Source organism: Hydra vulgaris, chromosome 15, assembly GCF_038396675.1.
Source record: "Hydra vulgaris chromosome 15, alternate assembly HydraT2T_AEP".
NCBI classification, from domain to species: Eukaryota; Metazoa; Cnidaria; class Hydrozoa; order Anthoathecata; family Hydridae; genus Hydra; species Hydra vulgaris.
The window spans coordinates 7070185-7097500 of record NC_088934.1 but is presented as its reverse complement, the minus strand read 5'-3'; the positions used below and the strand labels follow the sequence as shown (position 1 = coordinate 7097500).

The window sequence follows — 27316 nt, the reverse complement described above, 5'->3', positions numbered from 1 at the left end:
TTAGTTTCTGCGGCTTTTAATTCATCCCTATCGTTATACAGCTTTTTTTGATAATATGAGTAGTGAGCTCTTTCTTCAACTGTCATTTTGAGAATACATAGCTTCTCAGCTACTTGAGCCATTGAAGGTGAGAAATAAGGCGTTGGTATTTCATTATACTTCATGACGTGAAGCCATTCGTCAATTTCCTTCTCGAGGCGGTCGTTAAACTGAGGTATTAAAATATAAAAATACTCCGGCATGATATCTGTCGCATCAAATATTTCTCCTGTTTTTATATTTTTAATTTGAACTCTTAATTTTTCGTTTGCCTCTACTTTATGTATAATAGTCTTGCCGTGGTAAATTACACCATTGCCGCCTTCGATCGAAAAATAGAGAAGGGATATGTGAAAGACTTTTAATATATGTGTATAATCTACTCTTTGAGCTAAATTATCGACAATAAGCCTCGAGGTGTTAAATAGAGATTTGTGAATGAAAGAATCTTTAAGGTTACGTTCGATATCGATAATATATTTTTGCCGGTCCTCATCTTCAACGATTAAATCGGCTAGGCTTCTTTTGCTTTTCCGATCTTCTTTGTTACTCTCGGATTCAAGTAATGCAACAATTTTAAAGTTTTTGTAGCCTTTTGTTTGAAGTAAGGCAGAGATAAAACCCTCAATGATAGAGTAATCTCCCTTATAAGAAGATACTTAATGGCATAATCGAAACTTATTAATGGTTTACTCATAGTTCGTAATGATTTTCTAAAAATCAATATATATATATATATATAAACATACATATATATATATATAAACATACATATATATATATATATATATATATATATATATATATATATATATATATATATATATATATATATATATATATATATATATATATATATATATATATATATATATATATATATATATATATATGTAAATTATGTTAGTGTATTTTACAAATGGAGTACAAATGGAGTGTATTTTACAAATGGAGTATAAATTAGTAAAAATTACTTATCTAACTTTTATCTTCTACTTTAAGTTTCCCCATTGCTGGATCATCAGGAAGAGTACTCTTCCTGATGATCCAGCAATGGTGAAACTTAAAGTAGAAAATAAAAGTTAGATAAGTGTTTTTTACTAATTTATATATATATATATATCTATACATATATATATATATATATATATATATATATATATATATATACATATATATATATATATATATATATATATATATATATATATATATATATATATATATATATATATATATATATATATATATATATATATATTCTATGCAGAAAAGGCAAGATATTACTGATACATTAACGACATTTTTGTGTTGTAGCAGAATGTTTTTTTAAAAGTATAAACATATAACAAAAACGAATCCCATCAAAAATAAAACAAAAATGAGTCATTAAATATAACAACAACCAACTAAACAATTCTAAAAATTGTATGTTTTAGATAAAGAATTTGAATAAATCTTATTCTTTTAGAATGCCTATTTTTATTATTAGGCAATACATCTTTTATTGTCATAGAATATACAATGACAACATTATTGTCTTATATATATTATTGTCTAATATAACATTATATGTCATTATTGTCTAATATAACATGACAATAAAAGTTATATAACATTTTTTGTCTTTGTGAATACAATGTATATTGTCATTGTATATACAATGACAATATAGATTGTATACATAATGTATATTCTACTATAAAAAATCTTTTTGAAAGAAATAAACTGAAAAAAAAATTAATTTTCGTTTTAACTGTGACAATAAGAGTAAAATATGTAGAAAGTATTGATTACTTAAAGTATTTTTATTCAACAATAGTGTTGATTATAAGTAACTTTAACTTTGCAAAATTTTTTATATAGACCTTTTACAAATTTTAGGCAACAAAATTTAATTTTTAGTTCATTTAAACTGTATCTATAGTTATATCATAAACTATAAATACAGTTTTTGATATAAGTATTTATATAAAAAGACAGTCTAACCTTTTCTTAAGTTTTTTATTTCATATATACTAAAACTAAATATAAATCAAATTGTTAAAAAAATCAAAAAAATAATCTTTTAATTTAATAGTAATTATATGAATAACTTACTATCTAATAAACAGTCTAACCTTTTTTAAGTTGGTTATTTCATATATACTAAAATTAATATATATCAAATTGTTAAAAAAAATCTAAGATATAATCTTTTAATGTAATAATAATTATATGAATAACTTACAATTTAAAAAATACTCTAACCTTTTTTTAAATTTGTCAATAGGAATGGTTTTTTTACTTTTTTTTTTTTTACTTACTCAGTTAATTTTTATCAAAAAGTAATTTACATAAGTAGTTTAAAACGCTCAATGTAAATATTCATTTCTGTCTAAGTAATTAATTTTTTTGAAATGACTTGTACTTTATAAAGTAAGTTTTTTTACTTTCAAAAGTAAATTATTTAAAAGGAGATTACATCATAAAGTAATTTAATTTTACATGTAAAAGTAAGTCACATGAAAAGCTGTTTACTTTTACATTTAAAAGTTAATTACTTTTGAGATTTACATTACATAATATGAAAGTTCCTCAAACTGCATTTTACATTCACCTATAAAAGTATATAATTCAAAAAAATTATATTAAAAATAAACTTGCATATGAAAGTAAGTTACATAAAAGTAATATGCTACTAAATGTAAATTGAACTAACAAATAAAATAATGATTTTTTAGTAGGACTTTTTTATTTTAAAAGTAATAACAAATCTTCATTTAAATTAACTATATAAATTGAAAGTTAAATTTCATAAGCATATATTTTATATAATTGTAAAGTATGTTAAAAGTAATTTATATAAAGTAAGTAAATAAATTTATTTATAATTTACAATAACTTTGACAGCATTTTGAACAAAAGAAATGCAAAAATTAAATAACTTCAAGACACAAATAACCATAAGCGAGATCTCGTCTCGTTCTCGTGAGAAATGGGACTTCTCGTGAGAAACGAGAAATAGAAAACTCTCGCGAGAAGTAGAACGAGACTTAAATATTATATTATTTTCCAAATTAAAAATTATTACAATTTACAAAATGCTAAATAATTTGTTTTTTTAATTAATTATTATTTTGACTCCGTGATCTTAATAAGTCTAAATAAAAATTTATTTTGTTTATGACAAAAACAAATTAAATTTTTAATTAGATTTTTGATCAGATTTTTTAATTAGATTTTTTTTAAAAATCTAATTAAAAAATTTTAATTAGATTTTAAATATTTTTAATTAGATTTTAAATACAAAAACTTTTTGTATAAAATGGTGCACTTTCGACTTAATTTCATTAGTTTACCAGTGGAATTCAACTTGACACATATTGTTCATATTGAAAGAAATATTCTTGCCTCATTTCAACGATCAAAAACGTCACCAAGAAAAGACAAAATCTGGAGATATTTTCAAAAAACAAGTGGCGGTGCTGAATGCAAGGCGTGCAAAAAGTCCTTGAAAACAAAAGATGGAAACACAAACAAACTTCATCGTCACCTCAAAAAAAAACACAGCCAAGATTACGTTGAGTATTCTGAAAAAACTAACAACTCTCTTCTTTCTCCTCCTAAAAAGAAACTACGAACCATGATTGAAATGCTTGAAACAAAGTCCAAATATGACAGAGACAATTCCATTCAAAAACAGTTTGACTCTGCAATACTGGATTACTTCTGCACTGATCTGGCATCCTTTACAGCAGTCGAAGGAAGAGGTTTCAAGAAATTGTTTGACATTGCAAACCCTAAACTGAGCCTTCTTCACAGAACAACATATTCAAGAAAGCTTTCAATTCGGTCAAGAAAAGTTCAAGCTGGAATGAAGAGCATAATAACGGAGATTACGCCAAATCTAAAAAGTGCTGCATTTACTTCTGACCTTTGGACTTCTTGAGCTCAGGAAAGCTACATCTCTTGGACTTTTCATGCTATTGACGAAAATTAGAGACTACATCACTGGACACCCCATGTCCAACAGTTCCCAGGAAGACACACAGGTATCATAATTGAAGGAAATCTGGATTCTTTCTTAGAAGAACTAAATTTGCCTACTGATTTGTCAATGTACTGCGTGAACGACCCGAAAAGAAACATGAAACTTGCAGTCAAATTGTCAAAGCGCCTTGACTAATACTTGTGCAACAATCATATTTTGCAATGTGCAGTTCGAGACTCATTTGGAATGACTGCTGGAATGTATGATGCGTTACAAACATGCAAGGATTTGGCTTCTTTAACTCACCAGTCGACAGTTGCAACTAAGTTGCTTGAATCAGAATCAGACGCTCAAGGAATAAATTTAAGACAGTTACGCCAATCTGTTGACACAAAATGGAATAGTGAACTGGATTGCATGGCTTCTGTCCTACATCTAAAGCGTCTCGCTCATGGTTAGCCCAAACGTCCTTACTCATCAACAACTTTCCAAAAGCAAAAGCCAATTTATATGGAGTATTACCTCCACAACGACTAAGAGAACTCATCTATTATTAAAAAAATAAAAATTGCATACCAGTCAGAATACATATTATGTTCATTATATTTGAATGAAGTTATCTTGATTTCAATACATGGATTTTTTAAATTGACTCTTGAATCACTTTTCTGATTTGATTCAAAAGTGATCATATATATATATATATATATATATATATATATATATATATATATATATATATATATATATATATATATATATATATATATATATATATATCTATGTGTATATATATATATATATATGTATATATATATATATATGTATATATATATATATATGTGTGTGTATATAAAATATATACTTAAATTTATAAGATACTTACTTTACTATTCGAATCTATATAGTCAATTCCTCTTGCAGATATAGAAAGAAGGATTAAAGACATTTTGGTTATGTTACGACTTATTGTCTGAAATCAAAAATTGTGCAAACAAAAAATATTAAAAAGCAGTGTGAATATTTTTTAAACCAAATTTATTAAATGCAAAAATACATACTTTCATTTTGCGCAAGCTTCAAGTGTATAAGTGACACCTTTTACATGTTGAACAGAATGGGAACCCAAATACTACAAATAAACAAAATTGCTGCATTCAGATAATTGAAAATTATTTTAAATGGGGTATGGAAACATATTTTCTTCTTACATGAATTAAGAATGAGACAGATCCCATTAACAACGCGTCCGGATCATGTAACTAATTTTTCTTTGAACAAAATTTTGAGTATATTTCTTTATCATCACTGCTTACACGGTTAAGCTGCTTGCTTTTTGTTTCGTTTAAATGAGACTACAAAATAAATTGTTTTGTTTAAACAAATTCATTTTTCATTAATATGTGCAAAGTATTTTAAAAATAATAACAAGTTAATTAACCAATAACTAAAGAAATAAATATACATTAAATAATACTAATTTTAATTAAAAAATTTACTTAACAAAAAAAACCTTGTTCCCAATAGTGCATTATAAATAACAATCTTGTTCTTAATAGTACGTCATAGTTATACATAATAACCTTGTTCTCAATAGCACATCATAGTGATACATAACAAAATGCTTTATATTGAAACATACTTTTTTTACCATATTGTAGTTTATATTTTATGTATCTATCTAATTATATATCTAAATCATTATATAGAATATTTTTTTTGAAAGTTTTGTGGGGGCCATATGTAATCCTTTATAATAAAATAAATAATATTATAATTATTTATGTAAAATATTTTGTAAAAAATTAACAATGAAAAATTAGCTAAATGGATTAAAAAAAAAAAAGTGGCTTTTAGAACAACGTATAAAGAAGAATAAACAAAACCTTAAAGCATTCACTAGATTTATTTTTTAATACTTTATTTTATAATTAAAGAACTTAAGGTAAAATATAAAATAATATTTAACAAGGAAAAATGTGGCAAACCCTTATGGCGACATAGACTCTCTAAAGATGTTTTAAAAATATAATTCAGCCCAAACAAAAAACCTTAAGGTGAATTTAAAAAAAAAAAGAAGTAAAAAGTAACAATAAAACAAACCTTAAGGCAACCTCTAGATTATTTAATAGTAAACTCTGTAAAACAAATAAAACCATAAGGTAACTTTTGAAGCAATATATAAAAAAGAACATTTAAACAATACTCAAGGTGAAAACTTTTATACAGATACTTCTATAGTAAAATTCAGTAAAAGCATGAGAACCTTGAGGTGACAAAAAGAAAAAAGGAAGAATTAACTAAATCTTAAGGTGTCATCTAGTTTTTTTTGAAATATGTTATTTTGATACTAAAGAACTTAAGATAAATTTAAAACAGTATATAACAAGGAACAATAAAGCAAACTCTATAGGCAATATAGACTTTTGAAAGATACTTTAAAACTATAATTCAAACAAACAAAAAAAATCTAACATGATTTTAAAATGAAAAATAGAAAGCAACAATAAAACAAACCTTAAGGCAACTTATAGATTTTTTTTCAATTGTATATTTTTATAGTAAAGCAAAAGAACTGAGAGGAAATTTTTAAAACAAATAAAAAAGAAGTATAAACCAAACCTTAAAGTGTCATCTAGATTATTTTTAAAATACTTTATTTTATAACTAAAAAACTTTATGTAAAACTCAAAACAACATATAACAAGAAACAATAAAGGAAACCTTAAGACGACCTAAAGATTTTTGAAAGATGTTTTAAAAATAATAAGCCAAACAAAAATACCTTATGGTGACTTTTAAAATAAAAAGCAACAACAAATAAAAATGATGGCAACATTTAAATTCTTTTACAAATATTTTAAAAATATAATTAACTCAAACAATAAATCTTAAGAAGATTAAAAAACAAAATATCAAAGGGAACAATAAAAAACTTTATAGCGACATCTATTTTGTTTACATATTATAAATATTTTAATAGTAAAACTCAATTAAAAAAAGAAACTTGAGGTGACTTTTAAAACAATATAGAAAAAGAAAGAATAAACTAAAACTTTAAGCGTAAGTAAGTAAAGTGAGGTAAAAATTAAAACAATATATAACAAGGAACAATAAAGTGAAACATACGACGACATAAAATATTTGAAGATACTTTTAAATATAATTCAGCCAAAAAAACCAAAAAAAAAATTTAAGTTTACTTTTCAAACTAGCAAAAAAATTTTTTCACAATATATAACAAGAAAAAATTAAGCAAACTTCAAGGTAAAAGATAATAATTAAAAAATAATTTTTAAAAATAAATAACAAGGAGCAATCTAACAAACCTTAAAACAACATATACTTTTTGAGAATATTTTTAAAATATAATTCAGGCATACAAAAAAACTTCAAGATGACTTTTAAAACTGTGTAAAAAAAACAAAAAACTATTCACAATATATAATGAGGAACAACTAAGCAAACCTTAAGGTAAAATATAGACTTTTTTAAGAAATTAAAAAATAATATTCAGCCAAACATAAAAACCTAAAGGTGACTTTTAAAACTAACAAAAAAATTTTTTTCACAACATATTAAAAGAAACAATTAAGCAAACTTTAAGGCAACATATAGACTTTTTGAAGATATTTTAAAATATAATTCAGCTAAACATAAAAACCTTTAGGTGACTTTTAAAACTAAATAATAAAAAAAAAACCATTCACAACATATAACAAGAAACAATTAAGCAAACCTTAAGGTGACATATAGACTTATTTAAGAAATTGAAAAAATATAATTCAGCCAAACAAAAAAACCTTAAGGTGACTTTTAAAACTAGCAAAAATATTTTTTCACAATATATAACAAGAAACAATTAAGCAAACTTTAAGGCAACATAAAAACTTTTTGAGAATACTTTTAAAATATAATTCAGCCATACAAAAAAACCTTAAGGTGACTTTTAAAACTATGTAAAAAACAAACAAACTATTTACAATATATAACAAGGAACAACTAAGCAAACCTTGAGGTGACATATAGACTTTTTTTATAAATTAAAAAATAATATTCAACCAAACAAAAAAAAACTTAGGTTGACTTTTAAAACTAGCAAAATAATTTTTTCACAATATATAACAAGAAACAATTAAGCAAACTTCAAGGCAACATAGACTTTTTGAAGATATTTTAAAAGATAATTCAGCCAAACATAAAAACTTTAAGGCGACTTTTAAAACTAACTAAAAATAATTATTTAAAATAAATAACAAGGATCAATCTAACAACACCTTTAAACAACATAAAGACTTTTTGAGAATATTTTTAAAGTATAATTCAACCATACAAAAAAACCTTAAGGTGACTTTTAAAACTATGTAAAAAAAAAAAAAAAAAAAACTATTCACAATATAACAAGGAACAACTAAGCAGACCCTAAGGTGACAGACTTTTTAAAGAAATTAAAAAAGAATATTCAGCCCAACATAAAAACCTAAAGGTGACTTTTAAAACTACCAAAAAATTTTTCTCTCAATAACAAGAAACAATTAAGCAAACTTTAAGGCGACATAAAAACTTTTTGAGAATACTTTTAAAATATAATTCAGCCATACAAAAAAACCTTAAGGTGACTTTTAAAACTAGCAAAAATATTTTTTCACAATATATAACAAGAACAATTAAGCAAACTTTAAGGCAACATAAAAACTTTTTGAGAATACTTTTAAAATATAAGTTTTTGAGAAAATTTTTAAAATATAATTCAGCCATAAAAAAAACCCTAGTGTCTTTTAAAACTAAGTAAAAAAAAAAAAAAAAAAAAAAATATTCACAATATATAAAAAGGAACAATTAAGCAAACCTTAAGACGACATAGACTTTTTTAAGATAGTTTAAAATATAATTCAGCTAAACAAAAAAAAAAATAACATAATTTTTAAAATAAAAATTAGAAAGCAACAATAAAACAAACCTTAAGGCAACTTTTTTTCTATTATACATTTTTATAGTAAAGCTCAGTAAAACAAAAGAACTGCGAGATAATTTTTAAAACATATAAAAACGAAAAAACAAACTTAACCTTAAAGCGTCATCTAGATTTTTTTCAAAATACTTTATTTTATAACTAAAAAGCTTAATGTAAAATTTAAAACAATATATAACAAGGAACAATAAAAGAAACCTTAAGGTGACATAGATTTTAACCTTTAAGGTAACCTCTAGATTTTATTATGTACTTTATGGATGATCACTTACTATTAAAATTGACATTTTAATAGTAAGTGATCATCCATAAAGTACATAAGCTCGGAGGGGAAGAGGGGGTCCGCAGATGGTGTATATGAGATGGGAGGGCAGTGGGTTGATTATATATGAAAGGAGACTCTAAATTTAAAAAAATATCATAAAATTTTAGATAAATAGGTTAAAAGCGTAGGTACTTTTAGGGAGGTGGTGGGTACTTAAAAAAGCGTATTGCAAAATGCAGGAGGAAGAGAGAGGGGGGGGGGGGGATTGACAAAAAAAGCGTATGTTCTTTTTGGACGACACTTAAAACTCAAACAAAAGAAACTCAAGGTGACTTTTAAAACAATATATATATAAAGAAAGAATAAATCAAACCTTAAGTCATCATGTAGATTCATATACAGATGTTTTATTTTATATCTAAAGAATCCTAATGTGAAATTTAAAACAATATTTAGTAACTTGTATATATATATAAGAAACTAAACCTTGAGGCGTCATTTAAATTTATTAAAGATACTTTTATAATATATTTCATCCAAATAGAAGAGCTTTAAGACAGCTGAAATTAAAGACTGAAGTCAAAAAAAAAAAAAAATAACAATAAATGGATAAGTAAAGGCTTCGTCTCGATTTTCTTTTGACATTCCTATTTGAGTTAATTGAAAAAAAAAACACGAGGTAAGTTTTAAAACAGGTTTATAACTTACCTAAAAGATCCTCAAGGTTTAATGATTGACTGCTTATAATATATACCAGGGCTGCGGAGTCAGAGTCAGAGTTGTAACATTTTTAGTGGAGTCGGAATCGCTATACAAAATCACGACTCTGACTCCAATAGTAAAACATTAGGTACACATTATAGTAAATGATTTATTTATTTATGATATATTTAATAATATAAATATAGCATTACTAAAAAAGTTTGCTCAAGTATTATTTAAAAAGATAAAGTGCCATTATAAAAAGTCAACTCGTGTTCAACAAGTACCATTATAAAAACTCAACCATTATAGTTAACAACAAGCCATTATAAAGTTAACAACAAGCCATTATAACATATATAATAACAAGTCAAAAAAGTAGAGAAAATGATGTTAAAACATAATTTTAAAACTATTTTTACCTATAGAGTCATTAATTTTAACTTTGAGAAAACCTTCTTGATCAATTTTTCTTTGAATATAGTACTTTGCAACATTTTCTGGTTGACATTTTTCTCTTTTACGCACTAGATTAAATAACTTATTTATAACTTTAAGATCAATGAATAAATCAAACAAAATATATTTAAATACCTTTTTTTTTTTTTTCTTAATTATCTGTCACTCAATCAAATAAAATTTTGTGAAATAACATAAATAGCCTAATAATAAACAAATTATTTTCAAATTATAAAAAAATTATATTTACAGGTGGACATTTTTGAACCTTAACATAATGTTGATGTGCTTGACATGAAATATCAGACACAAAATATTACTGTATAAGTTTTCGTATACTTTAAATCGATTTCAGTATGAATGGTAATAATGAATATTAAAACTATAAATTCATATTAAGTAACTATTCATAGTAATTTAAACCTGTCTGTCTTAAACACTGCTCTCATAAATACGGGCATAAATCTATAAAATATCAAAGCATTAAAACTTGGAACAACCTTAATTATGAACTAAAAGCTCTCAATTCATTCTCAACCTTTAAAACTAGATTATTCTACTTTTTATTAAAAAAATATAGTTAATGTTTATAATTTCTATAATCAATTTTTGTTGTCTTTAGTATTTTTTTTTTTTTTTTAATTTCTATTATATATTTTGTTGTCATTACTATTGCTTATTGTTATTTTTATAAACATTTACATTACTATTATTAACTACTTTTAACTATTACTACTAATAATAATATTGTTATTATTATTATTATTGTTAATACTACTATTATTATTATTGATATTATAATTATTATTATTATTGTTGTTGTTATTATTGTTATTATTGTTGTTATTGTTATTATTATTAGTAGTACTATTAACACTGTTATTTTTATGTTATAAAGTTATTATTAACACCGTTATTTTTATGTTATAAAGTTTATTATTTTTATTATATATTATGAAAATTAGCATTATATTTATTTGAATTAGATATAACCCAGACATTAGCAGGTGTTTACTTTATATTAGTAAACTTACTATTTGTAAACATCCTTGAATGTACAATCTTATTTCAGAAATAAATTATTGATATTGATTGATTGATTAAGCATTTATACTCACAAAAGATCTTATCTCTCATTTGATCGGCCATGTGATAGCGCACTTAGATACAATTCTCGCTGCGATTTGATTATCGTCGATTATTTGATTATTTTTGAACATGTATATTTTTTAAAAACAAACCTCTGACTCAGTTTCTAATCTAAAATTAACAGTTTTAGGGTATTTTAGAAGCTTACGTTCTAAGTTGTTAATAGAAACAATAATAACTCAATTACATACGCGTTTAGACATTGAAAAACTACCTTTAAGGAGAGTGTAGCCGAAACGCAGCTTGTATTTGCATAAAAAACTTTTCAAGAAATACAACCCCGAATTTACATTGCTCATAACTTGAGAAAAAAACATTATTTTTAAGAGAAAATTTAAATGGCAACTCTTTTAACATTAACATTTATTATGATAAATTGTAATCTTTAAAAATCTATTTAACGAATGTAGAATCTGGCTAAGAAACGTTAAGGTGACCAAGAAATGTCACCTTAACAAAAAAGTCGCCTTAAGTGTGGTATTTTTACCGCAAATAGTCACCTTTAGGTCGATCTAGGAATATATATATATATATATATATATATACATAAATATATATATATATATATATATATATATATATATATATATATATATATATATATATATATATATATATATATATATATATATATATATATATATGTATATTGAGTTTTCAATTATTATTCGTAAATAACAACTTAAAATCTTATCAAAATTTTCAATAGTTACGACTTCTTTATCATAGTATGAAATTCGGAACGCTTCAAGGAATACTCTCCTCCGTCAAAGTTTTAACTTTTCTCTTTGTTCTTTTAAATTCCATAACTGGAACGATTTTTTTATTATTAACATAATATCGACTTGCAGTTCTTCAATAAGTTGAGTGAATTTAATTTTTTTTACCTTCTGTTATGCACTGAAAGAAGTTTAAACCAATAGTGTTGCATGTAGTAATCACTTTTACTCCTATTCACTTTTTGCTCAGAGCAAGCCTTTGTAATTTTAAATGGCTAAATATATTTAAAAATTGTTTATAAGTTTTTTTTCTAAACATTTTACTTTTAAACACTTTTTCTATAAGTTGTAAACTACTACTATTCTACTATTACTATTATATGAAAATGTTTAATTTTTTTTCGTATTTTTTTTTGAATTTTACATAAGAAAGAGGGGGTAAATTAATTGTTGACGTAATTTTATAGGGGATTCTCTGAAAGTTTGACAAGTTGTTGACAAGGGGGAAGGGGAGAGGTAAAAATTGTCGAAAATTTGTTGACGTAATTAATGGGCAGCCGCTTAAATAAAAGTCTTGTTAACCTGATAAATAAATCTAACAAACGAATAGTTAATATGCTTGTATAAAGAGATTTTTCAAATAATCTGAGCTACCTTTGTAAAAAACTTATGTCCAAAAGAAAAGTATAAGAATTTAAATAGAATAATGAAATGAAATAATTGAAACGCCTTAATAGTTACAACAAGTTTAAAACTTCTTTGCATGAAATTTCGGAAACTAACTGAAGTTGTAAAAAAATGTATATATTTCTAGCAAGGAACTAATTTTTGATTTTTTCTCCTTACTGTAACTGAACCTAGCGACCTAGAGATATTAGTTTAACTTCTACAGCTTTCAAATATTTGTACGCAAACACCTTAAATTAAATATACGTGTGTGTTATTGATAATGTAAGAATTCTTCTCACATTCTATCAATAATAGAAGTCGATCTTTTTTAAGTTACTTTTTTAACTTATAACTAACCCAATGTTACCACCATAAGTTACACTCAATTTACCTTAAGTTACGCTCAAGTGACCGCAGTTACCAGTAACTAAAAGTAACTGTTTTGGAAGTTACCGAAATCGTCGAACCCTATTTACAATTGTTTTCTGCAATTAACGCTACTATACTAGAATAGTTACATTTAATGTTAATAAAAGAAATCAGTCGGTATAAAAAAAAATTAAGAAAACTTTTTTGCATAGACTATAATGCAAGATAGAAGAAAAATAGTTCAATTATTTATATTTGATATTAAAAATATAATGCATAATATTTTATCCACCGATAGCTCAGTTGGCAGAGCGGGAGACTGTAGAATTTAGATAGATATCTCTAGGTCGCTGGTTCAAATCCGGCTCGGTGGACATTTTACGCAAAACTCTTTCACTTTACGAAGTTTTTTAACTTAACACTTTCGTTTTTATTTTTTTCAGTTCAACAAAATTAAAATAATAAATATTTTAATTTGGTAATACTGCAGTTAAGTGGCGTAAAATAATTTTATTTGTTCGCTTATTGTGAGACTTGCCCAAAGTGGTGACTTTTTAATATAAACAAGTAATATTTATTGACTTCAGTACAAACATCGATTATCTTATAGCCTGCTGCTACAAGGAAGTGCTGCTACATCGACTATCTTTTAGCCCACTGCTACAAGGAAGTGCTGCTACATCGACTGTGGGTTTGGTTGGGGCAGGCAGACCATCGAATAATAGAAAAAAAAACTTTTAAAAAAAAGATAATAAAATATTCCGTATGTTTAAAAGTTACCACTTTGAGCAAGTCACATAACAAGCGAAAAAATAAAATTATTTTAGGCCACCTTTAATTTTGTTAAACTGAAAAAAATAAAAACAAAAGAGTACAAAAAATAAAAACAAAAGGGTACAAGTTACGAAATTCCTGAAAAACTTCGTTAAGTGAAAAATAGAGACTTCTTGTATAATATGTCCACCGAGCCGGATTTGAACCAGCGACCTAGAGATATCAGTTTAACTTCTACAGTCTCCCGCTCTGCCAACTGAGCTATCGGTGGATGGATAAAAAGGAATCATTGTTAAATCATGTATATATATATATATATATATATATATATATATATATATATATATATATAATATATATATATATATATATATATATATATATATATATATATATATATATATATATATATTATATATATATGTATTATATATATATATATATATATATATATATATATATATATATATATATATATATATATATATATATATAATATATATAAATATTAAAAATTATCATTTTATTAAAAACTAATAAAATATATTCTTATATATATGTATATATATATATATATTTTTTAACAGCGACCGTTTATAAAAAATCATTGTAGCGGCATAATAAAAAACCCATGCAAAATGTCCATCGAGCCGGATTTGAACCAGCGACCTAGAGATATCGATTATTCAACTACAGTCTCCCGCTCTGCCAACTGAGCTATCGATGGTTACATCATGAAAATTAATTTAATAGAAAATCTAATAAAATTTGAAAATAAAATAAAGCATCAAGTATGCATTTTGTTACGAACTATTACTAAATTAAACAATTGAGTTTTTTATTTTATCCGTTTTGATTATTTAGATTGCTGATCATTAATAAACATATATATATATATATTAATATATATATATATATATATATATATATATATATATATATATATATATATATATATATATATATATATATATATATATATATATTATATATATATATATATATATATATCTATATATATCTATATATATCTATATATATATATATATATATATATATATATATATATATATATATATATATATATATATATATATATATATATATATATATATATATATATATATATATATATATACAGTGGCGGCACAAAGTAAGGACAAATCCGACAGAATCTAGCATTTTTTACATTTAAGAGGTTCTAAAGATTTTTAGAGATGTATGTTTTCTTATCTAAATTATTGAACACTACATACAGAGTGAACACATATGTAAAATAAACATTGTTTTATTAATATTTGGTATGGTATCCAGGAGCTTTAATCACACACCTCATACGGCTAGACATTGAGGCAAAAAGACCATCGATTGTTGTCTGTGGGATATTGTTGCACGCGCCTTGTAACAATACCCACAGGTCATCCAAATCGGAAGGTTTCTTTTCCTCAATGCTCAAAAAACATGACACTCCATAAATTCTCGATGGGGTTCATGTCTGGACTCTGAGCAGGCCAGTCGAGCACGTCCACTCCATTTTGACGAAGGAAATTGGTTACCTTCTTTGTTTTATGACATGGCGCATTGTCATGCTGGAAGATAAACCAATTTCTTTGTCCAAACAGAGTATCAGCAGATGGTAGCATTGAGTCCTGAAGCACCCCAATGTATTGGTCTTGGTTAATGGACCCAATGCACCGATACAACTGCCCTACCCCGTGTCCAGACATGCACCCCCAAATCATAACACTACCACCGCCATGCTTCACATTTGTTGCAATACAGTCTTTTTTAAACTTTTCACCAACTCTTCTTCTAACAATCAGTCTCTTTGCCCCACAGAATAGTTGAAATAAACTTTCATCGGGAAAAATAACGTTTTTCCAGTCAAAGACCTGGCAAAGACCAACCGTCGCCGGACATTGGCGGCAGAGAGCAAAGGTTTCTTTGCTGCCACACACCCTCTTAATCCGGCTTTTTGTAGTCTCTTTCGCACAGTTCTAGAGGCCAAATTAACTCCATGTTCCTCCAACAGTCTCCGGCTTAGTTGTGGTGCAGTCAGGCAACGATCCTGAAATGACATGCGGACCAGCACCCGATCGATATGAGCCGTCGTCTTCTTTGGCCTTCCGGAACGTGCCTTGTCTGCTGTAGAACCTGAATTCTGATGTTTCTTAACAATTTTCCTGATGCTGCTTGCAGTAGAACCAAGAATTGTTGCAATTTTACTATAATTTTCACCATTTTCTGCCATGAAAACAGCACGGAGGCGCTCTTCCTGGGACAAGCGACGATATTTTACCATTTTTTCTACAACAAAAAATACTGATATTAGATCATTAAATTAAACTAAAACAGACAAAATAATATTAATACTGATAGTGAAGCTGTCAAAATGGAAGCAGATGCTAATAAAACACAAAAAAATTGGCTAAAGTAAAAAAACTTGGTGGAGAATACCTTAAAACTCAATAGTTACCCTTGACTGCTGGTTCTCAGTAACCATATCGGGCTTTAGATGACCTTAAATGACCTTAAATGGTATATACTGACTCAATATGTGATTGGTAATACAATGAACACATATTTTCTACCAATTAATAATGATGACATTAATATCACAATGGCACATCACTTACCTCTACTGTCTTGTTTCCTATGCTTAAAATATGATAAACAACTTTCCAATGTGTTATATTAATTTATCTAAAAAAACATGTGCTTGTTGCTAAGGTAAACAGGAAGTGCAAAGATATTGACGTGTCAACACAACAGAGATCAATAAATGTAGCTATGACGCTTTCATCTGGTAATTACTTAGACAAAAGTTGCTGTGATTTAATTTCTGCTGTATTTGTCCTTACTTTGTGCCGCCACTGTATATATATATATATATATATATATATATATATATATATATATATATATATATATATATATATATATATATATATATATATATATATATATATATATATATATATATATACATATATATATATATATATATATATATATTAATTATTGAACTTTTTTATTTAAACCAAAATATATTGCATAAATTAAAGTATTAATTGTAATCTGTTAATACAGTAGCGTAGCAAGGTTCCGCAGGGCCTGCAGCCGAAAACGAGCCCATTTATGATTTATTAGTGGCCCAAGTCAACCAACTTTTTAAAAAAATTTTAAAAGATTTTTTAACTGTAAAAAAATAATATGCAAATCTACTTTTAACAAAATCTACTATTATTGTGTAGCAAACACTTTTTCAAATCATTTTCTCATCTTTAAAATAATCATGACTAATACTTTTAATAGTGAGCAACCTTTATTTATTTATATCAAAAAAATTAACGACAAACTACTTTAATTTATAAATATAACTAACATACCTAAGTCGCAATTATGATGTTGCAAAGTACAATTAATAGTTATTGTGCTTATTAGGCCCGTAGCAACCGGGCCTGATAAGCACAATGACTTTTTCAGTCAGTTTTTTCAAAATTATTTATTTGAAAAATTATTTTGTGGGGAAAGAGAGGGGGGGGGGAGGTGTGCAAACGCCTCTGCTGCAATGACTAAAAAAAACAAAAAAAGGTCATGGTAAAAAAAGTTACACCCCCTCCCCAATTAAATTTTTGTTCTTACGGGCCTGCTTGTTAAAACTTATTTACAGCTTATTATTAAGATGTTTTAATAGAACACCTTATTTATTAAATATATAATATAAAAAATGCTGTACAAACTATTTAAGTTTGATGAGTCGAAACTACAAAGTGTTTTGACTATAACAGCCTTTAAATGTTAGATTTCGTTAATAAAAATAATTCGGGTATATATATATATATATATATATATATATATATATATATATATATATATATATATATATATATATATATATATATATATATATATATATATATATACATATTTAGAAAATCACTTTACAAAAATTTTTTCCATTTAACACTGTGTTTCATCAACAAAGATTCATCAGAAATGAATGATCAAATTAATAAAATTTCAATATATACCAAAAATTAAATTACAGGAAGTTGCAAATGTCTTAACTACTGTAAATTTTCACACATTTGTGGAAATTGCTGACACTATTATAAAAAGAATTCTTTAGAAATGATTACTTATGCTATTTTTTTAAATGTTTTTTTAAAAAGGGTAGTTAATGTAAGTATTATTTGAACTCATTTATTTTTATAGTTTTTTAGAAACTTATTTTCGTGCATACATTTAGAAATTAACTCCGATCTTTTGTTTAATAAGCATTCTTGATTTGCATGTGTAATTATTTCAAATTTTTCTTGTAGTATGCATTTTTTGGAAATATTGTTATATGCAAACGCTGTTTTAAGGATAGATGTTAAGTGATTTTCTACTAATATATAATTGCTCTGTTCTTTTAAGAACATTGAGCACTCTATTGTGTAGAATACTTTTTAAAGTTGTTTAAATATATATATATATATATATATATATATATATATATATCCACAAACTACTTTTATTAACAAAATCTAACATTTAAAGGCTATTATAGTTATAGAACAAAATTCTGAACTTTTGATATCAAGCAAGGCTTCTAAAAGAAGATCGGTATGATAATATAGTCAGTATAATAATTTATGATAATATAAATAATTTTGAGGTGGCTTCAAGAGTGCGCAAAATTTTAGTTTTAAAAAGTGGGTTGTTTAGAAGATTTATCTTTTTCGCTTCACGACAGTATACCCAAGACTTCAATATACTAATATTGCGGTGTTGTATATGTGAATATATAACCAAGAAAAAATTAATGTTACGATTATATCTTAAAATGATTTAATTTGGGTTTTAAATGTGCGCAAGGTTTCTGGTTTAATCGTGTTGTTCAAAAAATTTTGGCTTCGCGCTTTAAGAGCGCGATCATATATAATATAGGCTTTCACGACCCAGTATAAATAGGGTAAATTAACTTTTTTACTAATTTGTTTTCTAACTTTGGTAAGATAAATCGCGCCACTACATAAAACAAAAAGATTAATATTTTGGTTTATTGCGCTGCATTAAGTCTACACCTACTAAATATACGAAAAACAACAATTTGAAATATATTAAAAATCATATGTACACGTAATTTGTTTTAACCGTAAAGAAAATTTACAACTAAGGCTAAAAAAAAATTTATCATTTTCTTTTCAATTTAATATTTACACACGTAAGATGATTAAAATCTAATCTAAATAAAATATAGCACGCAAAATAAAAAATTAATTTAAATTTTAGTGATGATATATTTTAAATAAGATTTAAAAACTTAAATTTATTACAAAAGTAAAGTTACTGGTATCTATTTATGATTTTGATCATAGGTGTTCATTTCTTTATAACCTCCAACATAACCTGCACTAGCTTTTTCATCAAATTCGCGTCGGCCATCTAAACCTTTACCTTTGCCAGATTCGTCAAATCTTTCTTTGTGACTTCCAGTATATTTAGAAGTGTCCGTAAGACGCTCCACGGCATCAGACTTAGCAGTTTTCTAAAGTTATATATATATATATATATATATATATATATATATATATATATATATATATATATATATATATATATATATATATATATATATATATATATATATATATATATACATACATATATATATACATATATATATATATATATATATATATATATATATATATATATATATATATATATATATATATATATATATATATATTTTAAAATTATTTAATTGAAAATACATTTTTATACACCATTGCCACCAATATATGTACAGTCCCTGGCCAGGGTTGGATTGTATCACATGAGTATCACCAGGAGCATGGTTAACCCCAACCCTAAGTTCCTGGCCAAACTATTATACGCACTATAAGATTCTATGTAAAAATATAATTATCAAGTGATATTATACAACATTGTTTCTACTAGGTAGAATGTATATTTTTTACTATCCACATTATTGTTTAACCTTGTTTTAACACAAAGAAAATTTTTTTTTTCAATTTTTGAAAAAAATAAAATTAATGTAACCTCGTGTAAATATTTTGTTGAAATTTAGCTTTTACTAGACTGCAATTCTGCAGGACATACTATACATACAAGACTGCACTGTTTCTTGCATTTGAAGATGATGATTCCATAAATGAATGATTTTTTCTAAAAGTTATGTTTTGTTTGCCATCTTCTTGCCATCAATCCCATCTTTAGTTACTTCTCCCTTCTTTAACTCCCACAGGTTTTCAATGGGGTTCATAATTGGTCTATTACTTAGGTAAACCAACAGAAAGATATTTCTCTATTCCAAAAAAGCTTTAACAGACCATGTCGTTTGGCAGGGAGCTTCACCTTGCATTAAAAATTATTGATTCTAAATTTGAAAACCACTCTTTGAGCCGTAGAATCAACTATTTTTATAAGACTTTTTTGTATCGATCTTATCTCATTATACTTTATACCACATACAAATGTCTAAAATCATTGCCACTGACTAATGGCAATGATACAAGACTAACTAGATCATAGGGTGCTTAACAGTCTAAACATCACATCTAGGATAAATTTTTTTTTCATGACGACACACTAACAGAATATTATTCTACAAAATTTCAAATTTGTTTTTATTGATGAAAAAGACTTGTCAAAAAAAGAAAATAATAAAATTCTAAACATCTGTGCTGGTCTTTATTTGTTTCATAGAAAATGATATTAAATGTATCATTTACGATAAATAATAACACCTAACTGGTCTTCAGAAGTCCACATCTTTGTCATATCAAAAATTGCACTCAGAAGGAATCACATTAGCATCTTGGAGCTGTAATTTTATCAGCTTTTTGGCAGCAAATCTGTTTTCCAGGCAAATTTTCTTCATACATCTTTTTGTTCTTGAAGTAAAAAACATTTCTTTTATCAGCATCTTTTCTTTTGTTTTAAGTTCAATTCATCCCCAACCTCAATTTTCTTTTTAATCTGACACTAGATTCAGAAACCTTCAATCTTTGTAATAATTTATGGTTTAAAAAGATTTTAGCATTAAGGAGGGTCTTTACTTCAACTTTTTTATGTGGTAAAATATTGCCTTTTTTGCCCATAATTAAAAAAATCCAATTGATTATTTACTGCACACACACAAAAACTGCTTTGCAAAACCTGCAAATCTAATGTACATAAAGCCACAGAAACACATCCAAAAATGATGCATAAAATTGATGCAACTTTATGCATTAATTATGAAGACTGAAGGTTTGGGTTTGAGCTAGTATTATTTAGATATAAAGATTTTTTATTACACAAAATTAATGTGCTCTATGTAGTAAAATAACATTTAACTACAAAGTTAGCTTTTTAAAAATATTTTCAGACATCCCACATGGCCCTAGATGATTTGATGGGTCCCTAACATTATCAAAAAAAAAGAGTTTTTCAAAAGTATATCATGGGTCTAAAATAAACTGAAATTTCATCAAAATTTCAAAAACAATATGTATTTTATAAAAAAATTTCTTTTATTAGATTTTAATGCGTAAAAATTTTTTTAACTAAAAATACTTTAATACTTAATAATGATAAAAATTATAATTGTAACCAATATATTATAATTGTAACCAATATATTATAATTGTAACCAATATATTATAATTGTAACCAATATATTATAATTGTAACCAATATATTATAATTGTAACCAATATTAGTTTATTCATATTAGTTAAGTGATTGTCTGGGTGCAAACAAAACTCTCTATATTTTAGTAATTCATCTATCAAAACGCAATTTTTCTATAAATTTGGTTTATTTGATAATTATAATGATATTAATAGGATTTTATATTTATAATAATTTACACCCTTACACTGAATTAAATAAAAATGATACAATAATTAAAATATTGCCTAAAAATAAAATTAATTTTTAAGCATATGCATTTAGAAGTTGCGGGGGCATAGAAATTAACTTTTTTGGTAACAATTGCAGTTTTTTAGGTTTAAACTTTTTTAAGAGGTAATCAAAGTCTATTAAACTTAATAGTAGTAGTTTTAGTAGTAGTAGTTCCAACTTGTGTGTGTTTGACACAAAACTCTTGGCAGTCATTGCAACCAAGGTAATGGCGAGAAAGAGTTGCAGCACTTTTTTAATAAAAAAAATGAGAAAAAAAGTGTATGCAAATATCTAACTTATGTAAACTTCAAATTATGATATGCTGAAACATATATCAAGTTTTACAGTTTTACTTTTACTTGAAAATTGCATTATGGAAATATCTCCTTAATTTTGATTTATAGCCTTTATTTATCATTTTTAAAGTCTTTTGTTAAATAGTGTTAAAACTTTAATAAAACAATACGCCTTTGTGGCTGAAGTGGTTAGCTTGCAGCGTTTCTGAACTGCATTGCCATGGTTCAAATCCTTATGCTTGCACATTATATATTTTTTTAAACCTTTTTTAATTTTTAAAAATTCAAAACAAAACATTTTTGAAGTTCTATAGATATTATATACATAACATATATAAAGATATTATATACTATAATAAACGAAAAGGAGAGAACTTTTAAAAAAACTGAAAATTAAAACATCAAAACACTGGGAGAAAATTGTAGTGCATATGTCACGATACTTATGTTATTGTGCTCAGATATTTAGTGAAGTCTGTGCATTTAACACACATTAAAAAGACAACTTTCTTTTTTATAAGAAAAAAGATTTTAGATTTAAACTTTTATTTTCTTCAAAGTTAATTAATGGGTCCTATCAAGTTGCAAATGGTCTGAAACTTTATAAAGAAAAAAAAATAATTCTGTCCCATTTTTTTATATTAGAAGTTTACAATTTTACAATAAGAAGTTACAATGTATTGAAAATTAATCATTAACTCAAAACAAAGAACTTTTATTTTCTACTACTTGCTAAAAATCATTGGACTAACGACTATATAAAAAATAAATATAGAAATGGAATATACCATTACCCATATTATACGGGTCATGGTAAGTCCATTATTTCACATACTTCGAAGTCTATTCCATATGCTTTTTAAACTTTTTATACCAATTGTAATTAATTAACACATTTCAAACAGGTATTTTAAAATTTAGACGCTTGCTAATATCCTAACCACTGATAAATATATCATACATACATATATTTTTTTTCTACTGCTTACTAAAAAAAATTGAAGTATGGAATATGTATAAAAATAGTCAGTCAAAAAATGCAATAAAAATTTTCTTTCTTTCAGAGCCAAATATCCATCACTTTATACTAAAATGATGAAGAAAAGAAATGAAGCCCTAACATAAAAATGCGGTTTAATCGTAACTGCTGTGATTTTTTGTTTTAGTAAATCAAAAAAAGTCAAAATCGAAATTTTAATTAGTTAATGGCTAATCACAATTACAAAATACCGCTTTGTGATTACCTAACTAAATAGTGCCATCATAACTAATAGCCTTATCTATTCTTTAACTTATCACCTTATCTATTATTTATCTAAAAATCAATATCAAAATGCATTATGGTATTGTGATAACGCAAGTGCTTAGGTAGATTATGCAGGGAGTGTATATACATTGACTGACTTAAATAGGTAAAACATGCAAGTAGTGCTTTTAAATTGACTGAAGGTTTTGGTTTAGGCCTATCTAATGTATCAGTTTTAAAAAATATGTTTTTTTAAATTGATACATTTGAAAAATACATTTTTGGTTGGAGCTATCTAATATATCAATAATAATTGATAGGCCCAACTGAAAACTTTTTTTTTGAAACTTTTTCTAGCCTTTTAAATTAATTTTCAAAAAACATGTTTACATATTATTTTAAAAATTAAAAACTAAACTATAAATTATTTATGAAATGTTTTTTAATATTTTTACAAATTCAATTTTTGCTTTATTCAAGGCGCAACATGACCTTTGAAAAACTTTTTTTTTTGTGATTTAGGGAGATATTATGCACAACTGTATTTATCTCCCCTTATCCCAAAATATATAAAGTAATTAACATAAATTTTTGAAAATTCAAATTTTTTATTACCATTATTATTTTTTTAATTATATATTTTTTTAATAATCTATTTAATTTAAACTATTTAAAAACTAAAATACAACTCAAATTTTATTTTGAAATATAACTTAAAAACCAATTATCATTATGGATAAGAGTTATGTTAAGAGTTAAATTTAACATTTTTTTTTACCGTAACACCAGATGCTGTTGGTCCGCTTCCTGAGTTTATAAGATCCTTTAGTTTATTGTATCCTTCTGCATCACCAGGATATTTCTTTTCTGCCATTAACTTTACTCCATCTTCGAACTGATGATAAGTTATTTTTCTTTCTGTTTTACTATAGGTGAAAAAGGAATATTATAAACTACTAAAAATTTTATTTTCATTATTGTATAAAATACATAATTAAATAATAATGTAATTTAGTTTTTTTATAATAAGTTTTTAATACAACAATATCAGGATATGAAATCAGCATCCTTTTGACATTTCCAAAGATGCAAGTAAGGTGGTCTAATATATTAGATAAAAAAAGTTTTCCAAAAGTATGTGGTGTTGGGTCTCAAGTAAAGCAAAATTATATAAAAATTTCAAAAACAATCATTTTATTGAAAAACAGAAAAAAGTATTATTAAATATTATTATCATTTTAGAAATTTTATATATCTTCGCTTCATTTAAGACCCAACAAAACATACTTTTCGAAAACTTTTAATAATGTTCTAGGGTCTATAGCAAACCCCATTTTTCAAAAATGCTGTTTTTTAAACCACTCTAATGCAAGAAACAAACAAAACAATCCCCACCATGTCCCTGGTAGTACCGCGCTCAACTTGTTTCTCTGTGCAGCGGCCTTGTTTGTCAATGTTCGTGTTTCGGAGTTATGAAGTTGAGAGAGGGTTATAACCACTATTAAGTAGTCTCCTCATCTGTAGTGGCCTTCTCGGCTCTGAATTAACTAATGGACACACTTATAAAGAGTGACAGTACAGACCCTTTTATCCATCCTGAGAAAAAAATAAAAAAAGTAAACCCCAAAACACACTAAAGTATTAAAAAGTTGTACTTGATACTAGACAATATTAGACCTAATCAAATCACAGCACTTCATGCAGTTTTAGATATTTTTCAAACTTAGTTAAGTTTTTATAAAACTTGGTTAACATACATTAACTATTATAATGGGACAAATACAGTAGAGTGTATATGCATTAATTAGTATGGACAAGTAGAGTTGCAAAAAAATGCATTTTTTTGCAACTCTACTTTTTCAATTTAAATTTGTGTTATCTCAGACGACACAAAATTAAGCTGATTTTTCTACCACTATGATTTTTCAAAATTTGAATTTGAAAAATCATAATGGGAGAAAAAAAGTTTAGTGGGAGCTTTCTGACTTTGAGTTTCTTAAAACTAGACCACCTTTATCTGATGATTCATAATATATTTATTCACACACATTTTGCTAATTTGATTTAAAGGTTTAAATAAATGGGTAACTGGTTTTATATATATATATATATATATATATATATATATATATATATATATATATATATATATATATATATATATATATATATATATATATATATATATATTATGGTAACTTAAAACCCCTTTTAGATAGAAAAAATCATAACTCAGTGTTTTTAATGTGGTGTGGTTATCTTTTGTGTTTATCCTTTTTTAGATTTTATTGCAAAAAAAACTGCAGATTTTTCTGATCAAAAATAAAAAACATGTTTTTATAAGTTTTTGATATCTTTTTTTACAATTTTTTTTTGAATTTATATAAAATTTCCTTTAATTTGAGTTCCAAGTTGATCTATTTATTAAGAAATTTTTCAAAACAATATTAGGGACCCATTGAATAAAAAAATTGACTTAAGCATGCACTTATATGGGACAATTAAATTTAAATTAAGCTTAAATTTATCACAAAAGATAACCACAACACATGAAAAACACTGAATTCTGATTTTTTATCTAGAGGAGGTTTAAGGTACCCTAATATATACATTAATTATCTAAGAAGTTATTACAAATGACTGCACATATATGAAATTATCTAAGAAGTTTTTATAATGACTGCTCCAACCATGTTACCCTTTAAGCATACCTAAATAAAAAGAATTGTAGTAAATCTCAGAATTAATTTAAATATGAATTAAGATATTGTTATTAAAGTTAAATTTAATAGTTTAAAAGATCAATTTTGAAATATTTCCCAAAAAAACAGACCCCTATGTTTTTTTCTCCGAAAAATATCCAAAAAAAATAATAATAATAAAAAAAAGAGCCAAAAAAACATGTCCCAGTTAAGTACTTCAACCCATAAAACAATACCAACTAGAAAAAAATATTAGTCATACAATAGATTATATTATTAAAAACTCCCTCATATCAATGAAAAAAATTATCAAAGACAACTTGTTAATTATTACATATCATTGATAAAATTTATTAAAAAGCCTTATTTTATAACAAGAAAAATTTTGCATTTTTGTTAAATATTATTGAATTACATCTTCATACTTTGCATATTTTAGATTTATATATTTGGGTTGCCCAACCTTAATGTGTTTAATTAATATGAATATTATAAAATTTATAATAAACATGAATCTTTCTCTTTTAAATTCAAAAAAGTAAACTCAAAACAATATTAAACAAGCTGTACTATTTCATCCCATATGAGCACTTGAGCCATAAATTGTGCTTGTTTTTTCTTATAAATTTATTTAACATTTTTTATCAATCATTCTGAGTTTTAAAACATATAAAGCGAATGTAAAAATAGGATACCTTTTAACTTTATTAAAAATAATATCAACATCCGTACTAGTAAGTTTTTTATCCAAAACTTTCAAATCTCTGGCAAGTTTTGAAAATTTAGCGTTATCCATAAGATCAACAGTTTCATCTTTTCTTGATCCAAATGCACAAAACGATTTAAAAACGCTTTCCATTTTTTGAATAACTGTCTTCTATAATCAAAGTTCTTTAAAAATCTTTACCTTCTTCTCACAAGAAAAAATTAGGCGTGGCGTTGCTAAGAAGCTATTGAATTTTTCTTTTTACGAACAAAACGCTTTCTTTTAAACATCTTTTTCTTTAACAACCATAAGCAAATTAGAAACACTTTTTTTATCGAAATATTCTACAAAAAGATGCAGTCGATAAAAGTCGT

At 25.3% G+C, this 27316-nt stretch overlaps 1 protein-coding gene, 1 long non-coding RNA gene and 3 other non-coding genes across 5 annotated transcripts in view; 1 reads left to right on the top strand and 4 right to left on the bottom strand.

Moving 5' to 3' along the window:
- The window catches only part of LOC136092380 (uncharacterized), an 11851-nt gene extending 188 nt beyond the window's left edge, over positions 1-11663 (bottom strand). The window contains exons 1-6 of the long non-coding RNA XR_010644379.1: positions 11529-11663; positions 10374-10478; positions 5224-5367; positions 5074-5144; positions 4899-4985; positions 1-752 (exon numbers count right to left, since the gene is read on the bottom strand). The exon at positions 1-752 is cut by the window's left edge and continues 188 nt beyond it. This is a non-coding gene — a long non-coding RNA (uncharacterized LOC136092380). The remainder of the gene's footprint in view (positions 753-4898; positions 4986-5073; positions 5145-5223; positions 5368-10373; positions 10479-11528) is intronic.
- Positions 11664-13604: 1941 nt separating this feature from the next.
- Positions 13605-13690, top strand: trnay-gua (transfer RNA tyrosine (anticodon GUA)). Its single transcript is given in 2 exon segments — positions 13605-13641; positions 13655-13690. It is a non-coding gene; the product is annotated as a tRNA-Tyr (tRNA).
- Positions 13691-14275: 585 nt separating this feature from the next.
- Positions 14276-14361, bottom strand: trnay-gua (transfer RNA tyrosine (anticodon GUA)). The gene is given in 2 exon segments: positions 14276-14311; positions 14325-14361. It is a non-coding gene; the product is annotated as a tRNA-Tyr (tRNA).
- Positions 14362-14731: 370 nt separating this feature from the next.
- On the bottom strand, positions 14732-14817 carry trnay-gua (transfer RNA tyrosine (anticodon GUA)). The gene is given in 2 exon segments: positions 14732-14767; positions 14781-14817. It is a non-coding gene; the product is annotated as a tRNA-Tyr (tRNA).
- Positions 14818-19259: 4442 nt separating this feature from the next.
- Positions 19260-27207, bottom strand: LOC136092379 (tubulin polymerization-promoting protein family member 2-like). The gene is made up of 3 exons (XM_065820495.1): positions 26932-27207; positions 24313-24460; positions 19260-19626 (listed from the first exon to the last, which is right to left on the bottom strand). Exons 1-3 carry the CDS (start codon positions 27093-27095, stop codon positions 19435-19437), a joined length of 504 nt encoding a protein of 167 aa, XP_065676567.1. The 5' UTR covers positions 27096-27207; the 3' UTR covers positions 19260-19434.
- Between the last annotated feature and the right edge of the window lie 109 nt (positions 27208-27316).